General features: G+C 52.7%; 7 protein-coding genes across 7 annotated transcripts; 4 read left to right on the top strand and 3 right to left on the bottom strand.

Moving 5' to 3' along the window:
• Positions 1 to 1,908: 1,908 nt before the first annotated feature.
• MYCFIDRAFT_100093 (uncharacterized protein) lies at positions 1,909 to 2,879 on the top strand (the record flags this gene model as incomplete). Its single annotated transcript, XM_007928458.1, has 2 exons — positions 1,909 to 2,327; positions 2,393 to 2,879. Coding segments are annotated over 2 exons (906 nt in total), but the record flags the coding sequence as incomplete, so codon positions are not given.
• A 312-nt stretch (positions 2,880 to 3,191) lies between these two features.
• MYCFIDRAFT_81705 (uncharacterized protein) lies at positions 3,192 to 5,694 on the bottom strand (the record flags this gene model as incomplete). Its single annotated transcript, XM_007927834.1, has 2 exons — positions 3,192 to 5,486; positions 5,539 to 5,694. The coding sequence occupies 2 exons, from the start codon at positions 5,692 to 5,694 to the stop codon at positions 3,192 to 3,194; spliced, it is 2,451 nt and encodes an 816-aa protein (XP_007926025.1).
• A 252-nt stretch (positions 5,695 to 5,946) lies between these two features.
• Positions 5,947 to 8,221, top strand: MYCFIDRAFT_164608 (uncharacterized protein). Its single transcript, XM_007928457.1, has 3 exons — positions 5,947 to 6,106; positions 6,160 to 7,405; positions 7,445 to 8,221. The coding sequence occupies exons 1-3, from the start codon at positions 6,083 to 6,085 to the stop codon at positions 7,963 to 7,965; spliced, it is 1,791 nt and encodes a 596-aa protein (XP_007926648.1). The 5' UTR covers positions 5,947 to 6,082; the 3' UTR covers positions 7,966 to 8,221.
• A 762-nt stretch (positions 8,222 to 8,983) lies between these two features.
• On the top strand, positions 8,984 to 10,020 carry MYCFIDRAFT_110993 (uncharacterized protein; the record flags this gene model as incomplete). Its single annotated transcript, XM_007928456.1, has 2 exons — positions 8,984 to 9,861; positions 9,918 to 10,020. Coding segments are annotated over 2 exons (981 nt in total), but the record flags the coding sequence as incomplete, so codon positions are not given.
• Positions 10,021 to 10,522: 502 nt separating this feature from the next.
• On the bottom strand, positions 10,523 to 11,683 carry MYCFIDRAFT_154021 (uncharacterized protein; the record flags this gene model as incomplete). Its single annotated transcript, XM_007928455.1, has 4 exons — positions 11,315 to 11,683; positions 11,037 to 11,258; positions 10,779 to 10,972; positions 10,523 to 10,654 (listed from the first exon to the last, which is right to left on the bottom strand). The coding sequence occupies exons 1-4, from the start codon at positions 11,319 to 11,321 to the stop codon at positions 10,523 to 10,525; spliced, it is 555 nt and encodes a 184-aa protein (XP_007926646.1). The 5' UTR covers positions 11,322 to 11,683.
• Positions 11,684 to 11,886: 203 nt separating this feature from the next.
• MYCFIDRAFT_72213 (uncharacterized protein) lies at positions 11,887 to 14,365 on the top strand. Its single transcript, XM_007927758.1, has 5 exons — positions 11,887 to 12,138; positions 12,198 to 12,417; positions 12,478 to 13,338; positions 13,480 to 14,084; positions 14,140 to 14,365. The coding sequence occupies exons 1-5, from the start codon at positions 12,104 to 12,106 to the stop codon at positions 14,201 to 14,203; spliced, it is 1,785 nt and encodes a 594-aa protein (XP_007925949.1). The 5' UTR covers positions 11,887 to 12,103; the 3' UTR covers positions 14,204 to 14,365.
• Positions 14,366 to 16,505: 2,140 nt separating this feature from the next.
• On the bottom strand, positions 16,506 to 17,773 carry MYCFIDRAFT_203630 (uncharacterized protein; the record flags this gene model as incomplete). The annotated part of the gene is made up of 4 exons (XM_007928454.1): positions 16,506 to 17,136; positions 17,262 to 17,476; positions 17,527 to 17,703; positions 17,761 to 17,773. The coding sequence occupies 4 exons, from the start codon at positions 17,771 to 17,773 to the stop codon at positions 17,008 to 17,010; spliced, it is 534 nt and encodes a 177-aa protein (XP_007926645.1). The 3' UTR covers positions 16,506 to 17,007.
• Between the last annotated feature and the right edge of the window lie 1,100 nt (positions 17,774 to 18,873).

Raw genomic sequence — 18,873 nt, 5'->3', positions numbered from 1 at the left:
CTTCTGTTACGACATCCGCTGGGCCCTCACACCTATCTTCGGCCCGTCCTTCATCAAGGAGTGCTTACGGCCAGATCACCCAGGCTTCGCTCGCTTCAAGATCGACCCGGAGGTGGTTCGATGCGCGGCCTTGGAGGCGGAAGGCTGGAAGCCTGACAGCGCCAGCCGCAGCGAAGCACCGTCAGGCTCTTATGGTGTCAGAAACATTCCGAGAAGTGAACCAGAAGCTCCTCCAGGCTACCAGGCGAGGAGGCCACGGAACGACCACTTAAACTTCAAGTCAGGCTCGCCATTCGACTCCGGCTCCGAAAGTCCAGCCTACGGCAACTACACATATGCATCGTCACCACTCAGATCTCCTGCCTTGTCACCCAAGTCGAGTCCCAATGAGCAGCCACGCTGGACGAGCGTCAACCGCAATGCGCCATCGGCAGTTCAAGCCCCATCAGTCACAGCGCTGGCCAACTCGTTGCTGCTGACGGAGCCAAGATACTCGCCAGCCATGTCATGGCGTGCGGCAGAGTCTATGGTGCAGAGGCCTCACTACACTGAAGCCGAGCACACTGCGCAGGACGGGATTCGAGCTTCCAAGCGCCGCCGCAGCACTCTCCCTCCGCCAGAAGCTCCAAGAGTTGGTGGCAACAACGCATCATCGTCTACGTCAAGCAGCGAGAGCGATGAAGGCGACATCGACGTGTCGTCTAGATCGAGGAAGAGCAGCACACGTCGAAGACACGGCAAGCCAGACTCTGCTTCCCCAGGTGCATGCATATCGAAGAGGCAGAAGACCGACAACTCCGGCGCCGCCGCCGCCACCACCACCAAGTCTGCCAAGTTCGATGCCGCCGATGCTCGAGCAGCACAGTGGCTGCTCAATCTCAGTATGCGGGACCAGCAGTTGGCGTCGGCACCGAATGTGATCACTGGTCACAAGCGGAAGGCCGACCAGGGATAGGTGGAAGAAGAAGTCGAGCCGAAGGGGGGCTTGGTTACATTATCATATGAGAAGAGATTCACCATCAATCTGGGACGGAGGGGAGGGAAACTTCGGTCTTGTATGGTAGCACGATTGTCGACGTTTTTTTTCCTTTTTAACGAGAGATACGTTTTAGCGATTGGGTGCTCGTCTCGTCTCGTCTCCGCGTCTTCTCGCCATGATCATGTTCTCGCCGTATCTATTACCGGGACCGTGCGAGCCTCTCCATCGCACGTGCTGCATCCGATGGTGTTCTCAGGCAGCGTCGCCATGTTTCAGGGGGGGGGGGGGCTATTAGTGGTAGTCCGAGACTCGCCAAGCGCCAGGGCAGGGGTATCACGTTGCCAAGACGCAACATGCTCCCGGACGCACATGCAGGTCTTCACATGACTCTGAGCTGAGCTGGAGCTTCTTCGGTGGTGAAAAGATGGATCATCAAGCGCGTTGGAAGAAGCCGCATTGGAGAATGTGAGGGCATACGCAATCAGCCACGGTGGCACATTCCTCATGTCGTCATCCCGCCAAGCACCTGCCGTGACGGACGCGGATATTTCGGGTCTCCAGCAGGACGTTGTGGAAGCGACTGGCGACTGGCGACTGGCGACTGTACGTCCGATGTCTGCGCTGGCGCTGCGGCCGAAGAAGGTCTGTCTCTGTTCGATTTCTGACTTAGTCGCCGGCGTGGTCGTTCCTTCCCACATCGCCTTTCCAGCCGACATCTTCATCTCCGACAAGCAAGCATCACCATCATGGCACATGATCACGCGCTCGAAGACGAAGAGAAGATTCCCTTGGAAGAAGACTGCAGCAACGCACAAGCCGCATTACTATCACATCGATCCAGCGCAGAGTCACGCCCTTCAGAGCCCATCCTACGACGATCCACCTCCGACATCGAATCGCAATCCGCCCCCCCAAAGAGCGACGCCGCAGAGAAGCATGTCTCGACGCGAGCAAAACTCCTCTTCCTGGCCGCCTACTTCTTCCTCAACCTCTTCCTCACTCTCTCCAACAAATCCCTCCTCGGCACCGCCAGATTACCCTGGCTGCTAACCGCCGTCCACTGCTCGGCGACCTCGATAGGATGTTTCGCAATGCTTGGCCTGGGGCTTCTGACCGTGACGCCTCTCGGCCTACGAGAGAACCTGGCGCTGTTCGCATTCTCCTTCTTATTCACCGTCAATATCGCCGTTTCCAATGTGAGCTTGGCCATGGTTTCGGTCCCGTTTCATCAGATCATGCGCTCGACTTGTCCGCTTGTGACGATTTTGATTTACAAGCTCGTGTATGGCCGGGAGTATTCCAGGACGACGTATTTGACGATGATTCCGCTGGTTTTGGGTGTCGCGCTGTACGTCACAAGTCCAGCCTTCTTTGATTCCATTCCACTCACGCTGACTCCTTTTTCCCCCCTAGATCGACTGTTGGAGACTACTACGCCACTCTCGCCGGCTTCCTCGTGACCTTCCTCGGAGTCGTCCTGGCCTCCGTCAAAACAGTGGCAACAAACCGCCTCATGACCGGCAGCCTCAAACTCTCCGCTCTGGAAGTCCTCCTCCGCATGTCACCACTCGCAGCCATACAATGCCTCATCTACGCCTACCTCACCGGAGAAGCCGACACGTTCCGACACGCATACACCGCAACCCAATTCTCTTCCACATTCGGCGCAGCATTGTTCCTAAACGCAATCGCAGCATTCCTTCTCAACGTCGTAGGCTTCCAAGCCAACAAAATGGCCGGCGCGCTTACCATTACCGTGTGCGGAAACGTCAAGCAGGCTTTGACCATTTTCCTCGGCATCATCTTGTTTCATGTGGAAGTTGGGCTTTTGAACGCAGTGGGCATGTTCATTACGATTGCGGGTGCGGTATGGTATAGCAAAGTGGAATTGGACAGTAAACGCACGAACAAATAAATGATGGACCGGCGGAAGCGTTAAATCATGAATTCGAAGCGACTCATTGAGATACCCATTCAGAGCGAATCATAAAATCATAGAGCGGTTTTTCCTCTTTTTTTTCGCGCATAATCATAGAGCCAAAGACACAATGTAGGTATGTATGTATGTATGTATCCAGCCCAATCATGCAACATTTCCTTCCCTTCCGAGGTATCTCATAAACGCCACTTCCCTTCCTAGGTATCTCATAAACGCCAAAAAAGCCTTACGATAGTCGTTAACATCATTCACACTGGGAGCGCTAGCGCAGCTTCATCTCACAACTTCAATCCCCTCCAAGCTTTGAACACCTCTCATACCCTGATTCTCAAAAGCTTCCAGCAATGTTTCGCATTTGCGTCGTAATTCTTCTTCGCTTTGGGCTGCGCGATGCCGCACCCATTCTTCCACACTCATCTTCTTCTCGGGACTGGTCAAGGTACCCGCTGCAGCGGCGAGTTGCTCTCCCACTCGGCCGGCTGAAGCTTGTGGGCTAGGCAAGAGAACCGAGTCGAGATCCACGGCCGTCCAAGGCGCTGCTGACTTGAGACCTCCCATCTGTTTTGATGGCGAAAGCGTAGATTTGGCAGGTGAGCGGTTTGGAGTCGAAGCTGGCAGTGGGATTGTAGTGGTTTTGGTTGGGCCGAGGATGACGCCTGGTGACTTCTGTACCGTCTGAGGCTGCACGATGGACGAACGTTGATTCTCTTTGTCGCTTCCGCCAGGGCTGGGTGTGAAGCCTCCCGGCATTTGTGATTTGCGAGCTGGTGTTGAGGCCTTGTCTTCTTCCGCGGGTGCCTGCTCGGTGTCAACCTCCTGTTGAAGCTGCTGCAATTCTGCACTATCCTTGCTGACTCGGCCTTGCGACGGAGAAGTCTCGTACTCTTCAACAAGGTCTTGCTCGGCTTGGATGGGTGGTGCCTCCTCGGAGGACTGCTGTTCTGAGGCAATTCGTGCGAGCTCCTGCTCGATCTCCATCTCGTCCCTGGCGAGATCCTCGGCTTCTTCTACAGCTGACGCTGGCTCCGGTTCTGATGTTGTGGCCAGCGCCTTTGAGGATCTCGCCGACGAGTTCTTCTTTCCCTTCGCTTTGCCCTTTGCCTTCTTTGGGCCAGGCTTGGCTTTAGTAGGCTGCGACTGCTCATCATCTGCCTCAGCTCCTTGACTCTCCGGCAGCTCAAGCTCAATGCGACGGTCCGGAGCGAAAGCAAAGTCAACTTCTGCTACAAGCTCCTGCTCGATGTCGGTAGACGCGCTCGAGGTCTGCTGGGGTTTCTTGCCTCGTTTGCCTTTCGTAGCCGGCTTCGCTTGTGGCGGCGGAGACACAATCTCAACCAAGCTCGATTCTTGCTGTTTCCTCAGACCATCCGATGTTCGCTTCACCCCTCGCTTCGGTGGTTCTGCCAATGGTGTCGACTGATCTAGCTCTCCATCGAAGTTATCGACCGAGTGATCGAGCTCTCCCCGGAGCTGTGCTGATACTTCGCTGAGTCGTTTCTGCTCAATGGCATCTGCGTGTGGCGTCTGTGGAACAGGCGGGATTTCTGGCTCCATCTCTGGCTCCGGCTCGGATTTTGGCTGTGCTTTAGCTTTACGTCCGCGGGTGACCTTCTTTGGGGGACCGCTTTCGATTGCGCTGATCTCGATGACAGAGGAATCTGCTTGCTGCTGCTTCGATCCACGCCCGCCTCTCCTAGTAGAGTTGGCTGAAACAGGAGGTGCAGGCTCATGCTCTGCCAGGAGTTGACTTGACAGCAATGCAGCAGGATACTGCTCCAACATCTCGACATCTTCCTCCTCTGAAGTCTTCTTCTTTCCCTTCGTTCCTTTTGCAGCAACCTTCATCCTGCCGCCTTTCTTCTTGCCTTTCGTCGCGGTTGCGGTCGAGCTCGTAGTTCCTGCAGTGACAATGCTATCGTCAATTCGAGGCACGCTGCTGTCCATGGGAATGTCGCCCAAGCTCTCGACCTGGCTTGGTGCATCGCTCGTGGTGGTGACGGCGCTCTGAGTGCTCATTCTGCTAGTTTGGCTAGCGGTACTACCCCTAGCTTTACCGCGTGCTTTGCCCTTCTTTGGCGGCACTGCAGCTCCGTGATATTGCTTAAGCAGCTGAAAGTATGTGCAGTCGGGCTCCCTCCTCTGGTGCTCCACGAATGGGTCATCTTTGGGCTCCCAGCCGTCCAAGCTCAGAGCGCAGTAGAAGCAAGTAACTCCATCCGGCTCTTCGCCCTCTACGCTCGGATCAAAACACCAGCCTGCTTCGACCATTTTCGTGATTTTACATTTCCAGCCTTTTTTGTTCTCATGAGGCCAGCCGTCTCCAATGTTGAAGGTCGCTTTTCGCGCATCGTATAATTCTTCACACAGAGGATCGCGATGCTCGGGCGTTTCGTCCTCTGGTGTCACGCTCAGCGCGGTCGCCCACGCGCAGCCTTTCGAATGCGCCAAGTGTTCTGAAATTGGATCGTCTGACTCCTCCCAGCCATCCAGCTTAACCGCGCACAAGAAACACTGGACATTATCGTTGGAGTCGTGTGCCGGGCGGTAGAAGAAGCCGGCGCGTGCAAGCTGAAGACGCTGTCAGTAGACATATACACTCTGATGCTGGCTTCTGACATACTGCATCCCTTGATGGCCGCTCATGTGGCCATTCGACTGTGTTCCCGTTCCCGCCTTTCCGCTTGTTCGAGTTGCTTGATGTGGTGAGGTGATGCGGCTGCTCGAAAGTGGCCAAGCGCGCGGCGAAAGAATTCATGTCTTTCGCCGGCGAGCTCATGGTGTCGCCGTCGCCGTCGCTGTGCTGTTGGTATGGTCATTAATGTGCTTCAGGGTGTCGAGCTGTTCGCGCTGTGTTGTCGCGCTGTCCGTCCATGTTTATTCCCAGGCCGAGTGCGGCTAGCTCCCGCCAGGAACCCGGAAGCTGACTTCATACTTCTGGGTTCTCAGAGTCTTGGCGTTTCGGGGTCCGTCCCGTCCTGGGCGGAAGCTGCGAGAGCGAGTCGCAAGCGCAAGCGCAAGTCACTGCCGACCCAACTTCCTCCCTCACGCTTCTATTCGACTGAGCAACGATGAATTGACCAAAACCACATCCCAATTTATTCAAACATGGCCGACTCTGCCGATAAACACTGCTAACCCAACGCTTTCGGAAACTCTTGCGCATCATGGCTCTTCACCATAAGCTGGCTGTATGTATTGAGCGATGTTGCAGCAATGTCGATATGTCTTGACACATTCATAGTCATCGCCGGCTTTCCACTCCTTCCTCGGTGCGAACGCTTTCTTCATCGGCCATGCAGCATGGATCTCGCGGCCTTCTTCTTTCAAATCTTCACACCACCAGTCCCGACATTTTGGCGCAGCACAGCAGCTCCGTGAGCAGCAATTGCAGGAGAACTCACAGTCGCAAAGCCAACCGCCGCCTTCTACATCTTCGCAATCGTCAGCTTCGTCAACCAAAAGCTCCAGTTCTGCCTCTTCGTCGGGCAGCTCAAAACGGGAAGAGAAGTCAGCATTAAAGGAGAAGAAAGCAGGATGGAGCGCGCAGACAGGCACGGAGAGCATAACCAAAGACAGTCCGATGCAAAGTCTGCCTCCCGACTGGGAAGAAAATGCTGACTACAACATCAATAAATTCTCAGACCTGCCGCACCGCTTTTTCGGCTATAACCAGCACATCAAGATCAACGAGGATTTCAAAGAATCCTTAAGACAGGTATTATGGCAGTTCAAAGCACCCATCCGCTACGCTTTTGCCTACGGTTCTGGTGTGTTTGGACAGAAGTCGTCAGGATCGAGTACGGGTTCTGAATCTCTGAGCCCGCACCCAAATCCACCCAAAGCTGTCGAGGACTGGCAGAAAGGTGGAGCAAAGATAATCGATTTCATTTTCGGCGTCAGTCACACTCAGCACTGGCACAGCTTGAACTTGATGCAGCACCCAAAGCACTACTCTGCCTTGCGATATATCCCCAACAGCTCTGCAGTGGTCTCCTGGATGCAAGACAAATGGGGAGCCGGAATGTACTACAATCCCTACATCACGGTCAACGGCATTATGATCAAGTATGGTGTCGTCAATCTGGACACTCTGGCGCGAGATCTGAGTGAATGGGACACTCTATACCTCGCAGGTCGACTTCAGAAGCCAGTCAAAATTCTTCGAGACGACCCGAGAATACGGCTCGCAAATCAGGTCAACCTCATATCAGCTCTCCGAACGGCACTGCTAATGCTTCCGGAGCAGTTCAACGAGCGCCAACTGTATGAGCGCATCGCAGGCTTGTCATACCTGGGCGATCCCCGAATGCACTCCTTGATTGCCTCCGAAGCGCCAAACAAAGTATCCAATATTGTTGGAGCTCAGCTTCCTGGCTTCCGCCAACTTTATGTTCCGCTCATTGAGAATCTGCCAAACGTCGCTTTCACCGATCCTCGCACACCTAAACAATACGGATGGGAGAAGGAAGATGCTATCCGACATACCGGTACGCTGACCACGACTACAGATGTTCTTGGCGGCGAAGATGGTCTGTCGATGCAACAAGATCTCGACGCTACGAAGCGAGGTAACATGGTGAGACGGCTACCAAAGGAATTCCGCAAGAAGCTCTACTACCAATACAAGAGCAAGTTCGGCATTCCTGGAAGTGCATTCGACGACATTTTGAAGCAGACCGAAGACGAGGATCCCACGGGCTTCAAGCGCCGGGAAGGTGGCGATTTCGAAAGAAGGATTGCAGAGCAGGAAGATTTGCCTGAGGTCATGTCCAAGTGTATTCGATCCACGGTGCAATGGCCTGCGACGATGCAAACGATCAAGGGTGTCTTCACTTCCGGTCTCGTCCGAAGCATTAAATACGTCTCAGAGAAGCGCTTAAAAGGCAAGCAGAAGAAGAAGGTAGCCAAAGAGTCTGAAGGAGAGAAGAGCGCCTCAAATTCGAAAGACGCCGACAAGCCAGCGAAACCGAACAGTGATGAGAAGAAGTCTCAAGAATTAGAACAGCCCGATCCGTTGGAAACCCCCAGGGCGAACAAGAATGGTTAGCGCTTTTTTTGGCATGAATGCATAGCGAAAAGGAGTTATGAGGAAACGTGTGGGCAAGGTCTGGGAGGCATACCAAAAAGCAGTGTCGAATCAGCCATAGCCAGGCTGGGAGGGAAGCAAAATATATCAGGTCGAACGCCTTCGTCAAGGTAGATTCATTATTGTAGATATTTCCCCAACTGATTGCGATCAGATAGCTGGCAAAATTCGAAAAGTCAGCAGGCGCTCTTGTTGGAGAGGTCAGCCTCGTTACTCGCATTTCGAGCCCTATTCAATCACGAAAGAGCCCCTTTTGACACTCATTCTTTCCTTGCTCCTTCATCGCATGCGTGATCATGTAAGTCTCGTGTAATACTTGATCAGCCTGTTGTGTAACACGCAGATAAATTGCTTCCCAAGCTCGTGCATGCCTGTATGTGCTTATCAGACTCTCATCCATACCATGCATATTCTGTAAGCTACTCCACAGTACATGTAGTCCGAAAGAAAAACTTGGCGACTTGCGAGCTCTATTGATTAACGATCATCTCCCCTCCCTCGCTCGTACGAAAAGAACGAACATTAGTTAATTGTGCATGATGAAATTGATTGTGGCTGGTTGATAGCTGGGGGCGAACGACCCCAACGTCATAGAACTAGATGAGCGCCGAGACTTGGCCGATTCTCGAACAATTTTTTTATGCTGACCTCTCGTTGGTGAAGCTGCTGCTCGGTGGAGTACTTGCTTGGTTAGTTAGTTAGCACGCGTCTGTGTGAGAGATGCTTCTATCTGGTTCGCTCTCGACCTTGGGCCATGATATGCTCATGCTTTTTGGTCTGGGGTCTGTGCCTGGGTAACGTCACTGTGGGTTGCGAGCATTTGCATTTCTAATATTGAAGAGCTCTACATAGATTGAAAAGCTCTGTTACATAGCCCTTGCCCTGTCTCTTACTTGCGCGCATTCCATCATCTTCAATCCACACTTTCCCTCACAACAGTCTTCAATCAATTCCCGGTCAAGGTCTATTCAAAATCACAATGGTTTCCTTCACAGTCTTCAAGGGCGCCAAAGATGGCAAGGTCATCAAGTCTGAGACCAAAAAGGGCGAGCTCACCGGCGATCAAGTCCTTCTCAAGGTGACTGCCAGTGGCCTCTGCGGAACGGATCTCCACTACCGAACGACAGACATGGCTCTCGGCCACGAAGGCGTGGGAGTTGTGGAAGAGACGGGTCCTGGTGTCACACATTTGAAGAAGGGTGATCGCGTCGGATGGGGCTATGAACACGACAGCTGTGGGCACTGCCAGGACTGTTTGAGAGGCAATGAGACGTACTGCAAGGAACGTGCCATGTACGCCTCCGCAGACCTTGATCAAGGCTCTTTCGCCAGTCATGCCGTCTGGCGAGAGGCCTTTCTCTTTAAAATTCCGGATAGCATGAGCGACGAGGTTGCGGCTCCTCTAATGTGTGGTGGTGCCACCGTCTTCAATGCCCTCCACGCATATAACGTGCAGCCGACTGAGACCGTTGGTGTTATGGGTGTCGGTGGTCTTGGTCATCTCGCAATCCAGTTCGCTGCCAAGATGGGCTGCAACGTTGTCGTACTTTCCGGATCGGATCGCAAAAAGGATGAAGCTCTCAAGCTTGGTGCCTCTGAGTTCATTGCAACCAAAGATGTCAAAGAAATCAAGCCATCAAGACCTCTCAACCGTTTACTGGTCACAACCTCTGCACAGCCAGATTGGAACAAGCTCATGGGCGCCTTCGCTCCTGGTGCCACCATCCACCCACTTTCAGTCGACGAGGGCAACTTCGAGATCCCATACATGTCGCTTCTGCTTGATGGTCTCAGAATCCAAGGCTCGGTTGTCGCTTCGCGCTACATCCAAAACCGCATGCTTGAATTTGCCGCGCTGTAAGTATTTGTGCGCATGACAATAGTCCTTCATTTGCTGATTCAATTGATCCCAGGCACAAGATCGAGCCGATTATCGAGCGCTTCCCCATGAACGAGAAGGCCATCAATGAGGCCATGGACAAACTCAATGAAGGCAACATCCGATACCGTGGTGTCTTCGTTGCTGGGCAATGAGTGATGAGTGATGATGGAGAAGGCTGATCTGGGCTGGCATTTATTGGCGGTTTCAGAGACCATTTGCGGGCGCTGCGAACCAGATTCGAATGTGATAGCAATCACTGTAGCAAACCTAATGACTTTGATGATGATGATGATGATTTTGACTGTGCTCCCAAAATCCATTTGTTGCACTTGAGCCTTCCGATGTGTGCTGACCATTTCTCGAAGTGGAGCAGGCTGTAGACCCACAAACGCGCTCGGACGCTGTGCATGAGCACAAGCCAAGATCGACATCAGCCTCATGAGCATCAAGCAGGCTGGCTTGGTGATTGTCTGGATCAAAGTAGTACAGCGTCAACGCACATCGGAGGAAAGTGGATACCAGCGGCCTGTATAATCTGAGATTTCTGATTCGTTACGAATCATGAAGTCCAGGATTAGGGAATTTAGCGCTTTCACTCCGATGTGGGTTGCCGCTGTATTGCTATCGTGGTACAGCTCACTCCAATAGTGAAGCAGGATACTCGAATGTTCGCTTCATCTTGCCTTGAAAGGCCTCGCCCTCTTGTGGATCTTGGAGACCGGAGGCATTCTTCATCTCTGGTGGGTTCGTCTCGATCTCGATCGTCACCTGTTCATTCGTAAGCCCGACTTCAGGAACAAGACGGAAGCACGCTGGGCTTGTGCTATACCGCTTCGTCCAAGCTAGTAAAGTCCACACCAAATCGTGGTGTGGTCGGCATCTCTTCACTCACCGGTCCGTCGTTGACGAGTCCTACGTCCATCATAGCCTGGAATACGCCGTCCTTGACACGATCTTCCCGATACAGCTTTCGAACCTGGCCAAAGAAAGTATCGTACAGCTCCTTGGCTTTTGCTGCCGGAGCAGACTTGTGGAAATCTGGTTTGTTGCCTTTCTTTGTCGTTGCGTACAGAGTGAATTGGGAGACTGCGACATGAAGTCAGAATGGGGTCGCCACCTTGATGGAAACGATACACGATGTGCATCCTACCACAAAGGACTTCGCCATCTATTTCTTGAACGTTTTTCTTCCATTTGCCACCCGCATCGTCGTCCCACAATTTGACTTTCAGGATCTTGGCGGCCATTGATTCAGCCTCCTTGGGGGTATCATCTTTGCCGATGCCAGCCAGAATCAGAATTCCCCTTCCAATCTCGGAGACTCGCTGTCCATCTACGGTCACGGAAGCTGACTTGACACGTTGAATGACAGCTTGAGACAAGAATTAGACACATGATAGACAGGAGAGCGATTTGGGCTGAGCTCACTCTTCATGATCCGCGGCTCTGCCCAATGGCGAGCGTGGGAGCTGCGTCGGAGGCTGAAGCGCTGTCGCTGGTCACCGATTCAGCAGCACGCGTTTGCATACAGTCCGAACGCGGTGTAGTTCTAGCAACAGCAAGTAAGGCCACAAATTGCGTGACCCGGTGAAACGCTGTGTTGCGCGACGGGTCGATCCGCAGCAGGAATTGTGAGGCGCTCAGGTGGATGTTTGTTGGCGACGGCTGGGCACATGCAGCATTCTGGCTATCGTGCCATGGTTTTACCAGATGGACGTAAGACGGTGCTCTGCTCTGTGTGAACGTGACGCGGAGGGGACGCTGTGCGCGGTGCCGTGAATGAACCGTCCAATTTAGTGTCGCAGCTGGCGTGGAATTTTGACGATGTTTTCATCGAGCGGCGAAAGCAGAGAGAGAGCCAGAGCACGCAGGGGCGAGGACATGTGTCAAAGTGGCAAAAGTCCTGGAAGGTGCGTTTAAGCGAGCGTTAGCGCGACCGCTGCACCTCGCACGCCGCCTTGCCTTGCTGGACAACGAGCATCCTGAAGCAAACAGACAGGGAGAGCAAGGCTCACGTCCGGAGGCCACACATCGCTATTTCATATGCATTTGCACCCGCCGCACACTATCGCACCACAGATTCGCACTGCGGCGGCCATCTCGACATCGATTCCCCATCGGACGGCCTCCCGATCCAGCCTCGACGCTGCAGTACCGGCGATATCAGGCTAACCCAGCACGCACACGACCGCGCCGCACGCGCCCAACACCGACCCAATGGCGGCGAGGAAACTCCAACAGGAGATCGACAAGTAGGACTTTCCCCCCGGGCGTGTCTGGATACTCACCCGGCAGTACTAACGTCGAGCAGAGAGTTCAAGAAGGTCGCGGAAGGAGTTGAGACTTTCCAGGGCATCTACGAGAAGCTCACTCAGTCGACAAATCCTTCGCAGAAGGAAAAGCTCGAAGACTCGTTAAAGAAGGAAATCAAGAAGCTGCAGCGATCGCGAGACAAGATCAAGGGTTGGGCAAGTCAAAATGACATCAAGGACAAGAAACCGCTGCTGGACCACAGAAAGCTCATTGAGACGGTATAGCCATCGTGTGCCATCTCTGAACTACTGACCTGCGATGCTGACTTGGGTGCATAGCAAATGGAGAAGTTCAAGGCCGTGGAGAAGGAGATGAAGACGAAGGCGTTCAGCAAAGAGGGTCTATCTGCCGCTGCGAAGCTGGATCCGAAGGAGAAAGAGAAGATGGAAGTCTGCCAATTTTTATCAGATATGGTAGATGAACTGGGGCGGCAAATAGAAGCACATGAGGCAGAGGCGGAATCGTTACAAGCAACTGTCAAGAAGTCAAAGAAGGATTCAGGGAAAGCCGACCGAGTAGCGGAACTGGAGCGGACTGTGGAGCGACACAAGTGGCATACGGGCAAGCTGGAAGTTCTACTACGGTCGCTAGAAAATGGGAGCGTAGACGTTGACCAGGTGAAGGAGATTGAAGATGGCATCAAGTACTACGTGGAGCAGAACCAGGAAGTGGACTTCATGGAGGACGACAGCATATATGATGACCTGAATCTGGAGGAAGACGAGGAGATGTACGGTCTCAACAACAACGATGACAAGGTGTCAAGTCAGGATACCCAGAGCATACAAGACGAACCCCCGGACACAGATTCTGTACCGATCAAACCCTCGAAATCCAAATCCATGTCAGATGCGTCAGGAAACGCGAGGCGACCGAGTGTGCAACTCAAGACACCTCTACCGGCCCTTTCATCTCTACATGCGGGAACGAGTAATGTCAATGGCAAGCCTGTGGAAATCATGAAGCCTGCACCTCTACCGACAATACCTACAGGCCAGACACTGAAATATGCTTCCGCAGCGGCAGCTGCCGCTGCGAGCGATAAGAATGGAGTTGGTATCGCACCTTTACCACCGCCACCTGGAGCTTCGAAGAGCACGAGCGAAACGGCATCACCAGCAGCATCGACAGCACAGCCCGTAACGGCAGCTCCTGCACAGCCTTCAGATCCGCACCATTCAAAAGCGCCCGAAGCACCGAAGCAGCCTACGCCTGCACCAAAGGAAGAACCTAAAGCACCATCGCCAGAAGTTGCAACCGCGCCCGCACAAGTCTCGAAGTCGATACCAGTCAGGCCATCGGCACATGTCATTTCTGCACATCCTGTGTTACCACCTGCAGCAAACAAAGTACCTCAGCCCCCTAGTCCGGACTCTGGTATAGCAGGCATTGCCTTATCGAATGGCGCATCTGCAGAAGAAGATGAGGAGGAAGAGTGCATATACCACTTGCCGTCATCGCTGACAGACTTACTCGACTCGTTCGAGGAAATCAAGCAGCGAGGTAACTCGGATCAGCCTTTTGACTTGAGCATGATCAACACATCACGACTCACTTGTCCAGCGCCTGCGGATGCTGAGAAGCCCAATCACTACAAGCCCAGCCAGCCGTACAGTGTGAATCAGCCAACATACCCGCAAGAGCCCTTGGGTATTTTCGATGACCCGAGGCTCTACAGTCGGATAGACACCGACAGTCTCTTCTACGCCTTCTACTACCGACAAGGAACGTATCAGCAATATCTTGCAGCAAAAGCACTCAAGAGCCAGTCGTGGCGGTTTCACAAGCAATACCAGACTTGGTTTCAGCGGCACGAGGAGCCGAAGAATATCACGGAAGAATTCGAGCAGGGCACGTATCGTTTCTTCGATTACGAGTCCACTTGGTAAGATTCTCACAACAGTCTGCTTTATTGGTCTGAAGCTAACTCGGAGTTGCAGGATGAACCGTCGCAAGGCTGACTTCAAGTTCGCGTATAAGTTCCTCGAAGACGAGGTCCTCTAAGAGAAGACAGTCTTTTACGTTTCTTCTGGTCACGGTCAGGTCTTGGTTGGTGTAATAGTAGCTACCAAGCTTCATGCTCTGCTCCTTCGAGCATGGGGAAATCCAGTCACCCGCTCCGAGAGCCCTCTTCATGGGCCATGTGCTGATGAGTTTCGTTCTCTTACTTCCCATCTCATATCACAAAGTCTGCGGACCGGTGAGCTGTACTGACTACTCATGTGCGACCCTTCCATCGATCGTCGTCGGATTGATGTGAGGTGCACATATGCATGCATGCTTGCCTTCTTCTGGGCTGTGCCACCACTATTTGACAGCACGATGCCCGCCATCCACGACCCAAAGAGGCTGTGACTGCCTTATCCTCGCACAAGGGTTCTCTGCCCGCTAATCAAACCCCGGGCGGCACGCGGTATAAGGGGTTCCCTTCTCGAAGCATTGGCCACCATGGTTGACAATAATCACGTCACAACAATCGTCATCGGATCTCAATCATACTGATGGATGGTTCGAGGTACGTCGGTAAGGATCGTATCCATCACGTGTCGCCAAACGGTGCTCGCGAAGGCACACGGCGGCACAGTTGCCATGTTAGCGCTGCGCCTCAAGAGTCAAGACTTGCGCCAAGCCAAGTGGACAGGCGGCCTCTCCGTAAGCCTCGTCTGGAGCTGGAGCAGTAGAGCTACATGAGCACTTCACACCTCCACAACTCGGGTTTTAAATGAGGCAGAAGAAGGCAGAGCTCTGCCGAAACGAAGCTGTCATGAGATTCTGCCACTATCGCAGAGCATGCAATGGTATCGTTCCTTCTTGATGCAGGCGTGCCTCAGGCCTGCAACTCGGCTGCGGATGTCGTACAACTAAATGGTTCGCAATACAACTCAGCCTCCCTCGAACACCTTGCAATGACTCAGACGCAATCGCGATATCGTGGATACCTCGGGATTGATGCAGCAACCCACGCCAGAACCAATTGAATTTCTGCTCAGCCTACTTCAACCGCTCAGATATCTTGGTTTATTGCGAACAGGATCGGAGCATGATCACTCATCCCCGGCTCCCGAACCCTGCCAACACGTTCCTTAGGCCAGAAACTGCCTTCTTGTCATGAACGATCATGGCTCGGGAGTTCTCTTCTGAGCAATTCCAGAGCCTGCCACTGCTCAGTACACTGCCGCGGTGGGTGGTCTCCGCCTCGTCGTTTCCCGGACTCCCATTGCTTGCTTTGCAAGCTGTAGTCTCTCAACCAATTGATTCACAATCTCTAAAGCCACGCTTCGCAATCAGACAACCCGAAGAAGATATTAGGAGGCGGCTTGAGACTTGCCTTCTCAAGCTACTGTGAGGCATTGCTCAGTCGTCTGTGCCTTCTCACAACTCCGATGACCACCGTGATGATTACCGTCTTGTCGTGAGGCTTGAAACGGGTAGCCTTCGCCATGTGTGCTGCGGCCTCCGGTCAAGGAGCTTGTAGATATATGTTTGGAAGTGTGCTATTGTATCAACGATGCAAGAGTCAAGACGACACAACACTACTACTATCAATATACAGACAATCAAGTCAACGTGGTAGCTTTTCCATCAATGCTCAAAGACCAGATCGTCCCATAGGCACGTCCTGCACCGTCCATCCAAAGCGATTGATCTCTAGACTTGCATCAAGGAATCCGCGCTCTTCGCGCCAAATCCTGAATCTCCGTCGACAAACGAAGATGTCATCGCAATACTACCAACCCTACCAAACATCCAGTCAACAGTACTACCCCGACACTCAACCAACAAATCATGTCACAAGATCCCTCTACCCAACAACCACAACAGACACCTACACCTACTCATCAACACCTCGTTTATCCTCCTACGGTCGATCCCCAACCATCAGCACATCCTCAACATACAGCAGCACCTCACCCACAAGTTCTTCATCTTCCTCCTCACCAACCTACTACTGCCTCTACCCCAACTGCGAACACGGCAGCGCCCGAAAAGCCGACCTCGAACGACACGTCCAAGTCACCCATCTCCGAGAATCTTTGAATTTGGTCGACTGTCAAACTGTAGGATGTCATCGGAAAGGAAAGTATGGGTTTACGCGGAAGGATAAGATGATTGATCATATGAGGGATGTGCATAAGGCTGATATTCCGAAGAGGAAAACTAGTGGTTCGAGTGGGTTCCAGGGTGGGATTTCGAGGAGGTGAGGCGGTATGATGGGTTTCGTTTGGTTTGGTTGATGGTGTGGATTGTATGCGTCATGATTCTGATGGCTACGGAGTACTGGATTGGGATGCGAGGGTCTAGAAATGTTTGCAACATGATTAGAATTATGGAGTGTAGGTACTAGTCGAATGCCTGGATGGAAAGTGAAGCTCGCTCTTGTGCCATTTGCTGTGATCTCGCATCCCAAGGATACGATACCAGGACGTCTCTCTCGGACGGCAGCAGCTGATTCGTCGTTGGCTTGCCGTTCGCAGCAAGCTGCCGGTTGGGTCACTCGACGGATGTAATGATCGTTTCGTCACGGCTCTGCCGTGATCGTAATGTCGTTCCGCGTAATGTCAGATATCCACCCATTGCTCCAGGTTAAGTACTAGCTGTAGGCTGCCTGCAGCTCTTGAAGTGCACTCAGGATAATATGCCGAAAGGTGGTTGCGCATCACAGATGCAATCGTAAGACTTAGGTTGGGTTCGCGGAGTAAGTTCCAAACAGATTCCAGCTGCTGGCTCCCACAATTGAAGGAGGTTGTTTTTGAGATGGTGACGCGCCTTCGCATCACAAAGGTGAAGCCATGCTTTGCATACTTCCATCATCGATCTCTGCCCGCCATCCTCTGGATTACTGCTAACGATGGATCCTCTTGGGTGTACTTTCCAGCATTGGCATCGGCTTCTCGCAGACCTGCTTCAACCCGCGCGTCTGTGATGGAAGCTAGTTCCTGTATAACACAACGTCCGTGGTCAGCAAGGGTCGCCGAGGCTCCATCAAACTCTAAACGTCTTCTTGAGTTCCAGCTTGCAAGCGAAAGTGCAGAAAGCAACCATGCAATGCGACCGAACTTACTGTGCGCAATGTGTACCGTATTTGCTGAAGCGCTGGAGCATGTCCAGGACTTGGTGGAGCTCCTTGGAGGATTGCGTTGCGGCTGCTGATCCATCGAAGTGCTGCCGCCGCTCGAAGATAGATCTTCTGTGCCATGAATCGTCGGACTGAAGCATCGAGAATGATTCTGGAGATTATTAGTATATGATATTGATCGAATAGAGTAATGCATACCTCTTGAGTTGTGCCTTGGACTGTTCTTCATCGCCGTTGTTTGACCCCTCACTCTGGAAAGGACGAGCTAGCAACTGTTGAGCTGCTGATACGCATTGTCTTAAGATCACGAAGCCATCTTCATTGTATTCTTCTGCCGATGGATTCGCTCTGATTGCACCAATGCGCATTTGAATATTCTTGAAATCTTGCATGATCTCTGCGACACGCATTGCGCGAGCAGTATTGACTATGTAGACATCGTTAGTAGGCGGCTCCGAAGTTCATGCAGTAGGCTGTCGCTTACGACCGTCTGCCATTTGATATCATGTATGAAAATAGGTAGAAGAAGAAATGTCCGATTGAACGCCAATGATGGGAGGATTGGGCAGTGGCTGAAGTCTGGAGATGATTTATTGCCTGATGCATTTGGAAAGCGAGAGGCGTGCGATGGCATTCTTTATGAAGAAAGTGCATACCATATCGAAGTGCCCAGGGATATCATGTCTGCCACGATGCTTGTGACTCGTGGGATGTGGCTTGCTGCGCTACAGCAGTGATGGGAAAGCTCCTGCCAACGAGGACCAGCTTTCATAGGCGAGAAACTGATAGAGGTACGATGCAGGTCCCAGTTCCTGCGCACAAGGCTCGTGCGTGCATAGTTGTGTATGTCTGCTAGAAAGGTAAAGTGAGCTGGGCACCAGCTTGACAGGCCATACTTGGGGGGAAAGCGCCATACGTCACACCCTGTTGAGGTTAGAAGCTCGTGGCTGATAGGCACAAGGCACGGAGGACAGGTATGGAGCTCAGGCAGCCTCAGTAGAACCATCACGAGGAGTTAGGTGCTGAATAGGGCTGAGCTTCACGGCAGAAGTGCAGTCATGAAATAAGGTGCCGCTCTCTGGGCCGCGTGTTACTGGTCGCTGGACTCCCACGATCGTGCAGATATCTGACCATCGCTAAGACATGCTGTACAGCTCGTTATGGATGAGGTCAATCTCGAGAGAGAGGAGCTGGAAAGAGTGCGGCAATGCTCGGTTCCTCTAAGCTGCTGCATTAAGGTCAGGCGGGTGCGTGCCCAGTGGACTGAGGATATCGTGGGTTTTATTTCGGTCCAATGGCCACGTGAGAATGGTTTGGTATAGTACAAGCCTCAAGTGCATTCGGTTCTGCATAACAGAACCTTTGTCAGATGGATCGAAGCCGGCAGAGGCCTCGCAGCTGAATTCTCGCGTCAGTCGACGAATCAGACGTCGCTGCGGCTTGACGCTAGCTCACGGACATGCCGATCTTGCATCAGTGCATGTGCTCTGTGTCGTTCAAAGCCATTTCGCATACGTCTTGACTGAAGCGCAAACGATATTTTTGCAATACCGTGATCGCCATTCATGTCGAGAGATGTGCTGAATGCGCCGCAGCC

This window comes from Pseudocercospora fijiensis, assembly GCF_000340215.1.
Source record: "Pseudocercospora fijiensis CIRAD86 unplaced genomic scaffold MYCFIscaffold_4, whole genome shotgun sequence".
Lineage (NCBI taxonomy): Eukaryota > Fungi > Ascomycota > Dothideomycetes > Mycosphaerellales > Mycosphaerellaceae > Pseudocercospora > Pseudocercospora fijiensis.
The sequence above is the reverse complement of the archived record's forward strand: the minus strand, read 5'-3'. Positions and strand labels throughout refer to the sequence as shown.

Coding starts and splice junctions, on each gene's coding strand:
- MYCFIDRAFT_164608 (XM_007928457.1), top strand. CDS start 6,083: ATGGCTCTTCACCATAAGCTGGCT. Junction 6,107..6,159: donor CTCTTCACCATAAGCTGGCT/GTATGTATTGAG, acceptor ACACATTCATAG/TCATCGCCGGCTTTCCACTC. Junction 7,406..7,444: donor AGATGCTATCCGACATACCG/GTACGCTGACCA, acceptor TTGGCGGCGAAG/ATGGTCTGTCGATGCAACAA.
- MYCFIDRAFT_72213 (XM_007927758.1), top strand. CDS start 12,104: ATGGCGGCGAGGAAACTCCAACAGGAGATCGACAA. Junction 12,139..12,197: donor CTCCAACAGGAGATCGACAA/GTAGGACTTTCC, acceptor AACGTCGAGCAG/AGAGTTCAAGAAGGTCGCGG. Junction 14,085..14,139: donor TTCGATTACGAGTCCACTTG/GTAAGATTCTCA, acceptor TCGGAGTTGCAG/GATGAACCGTCGCAAGGCTG.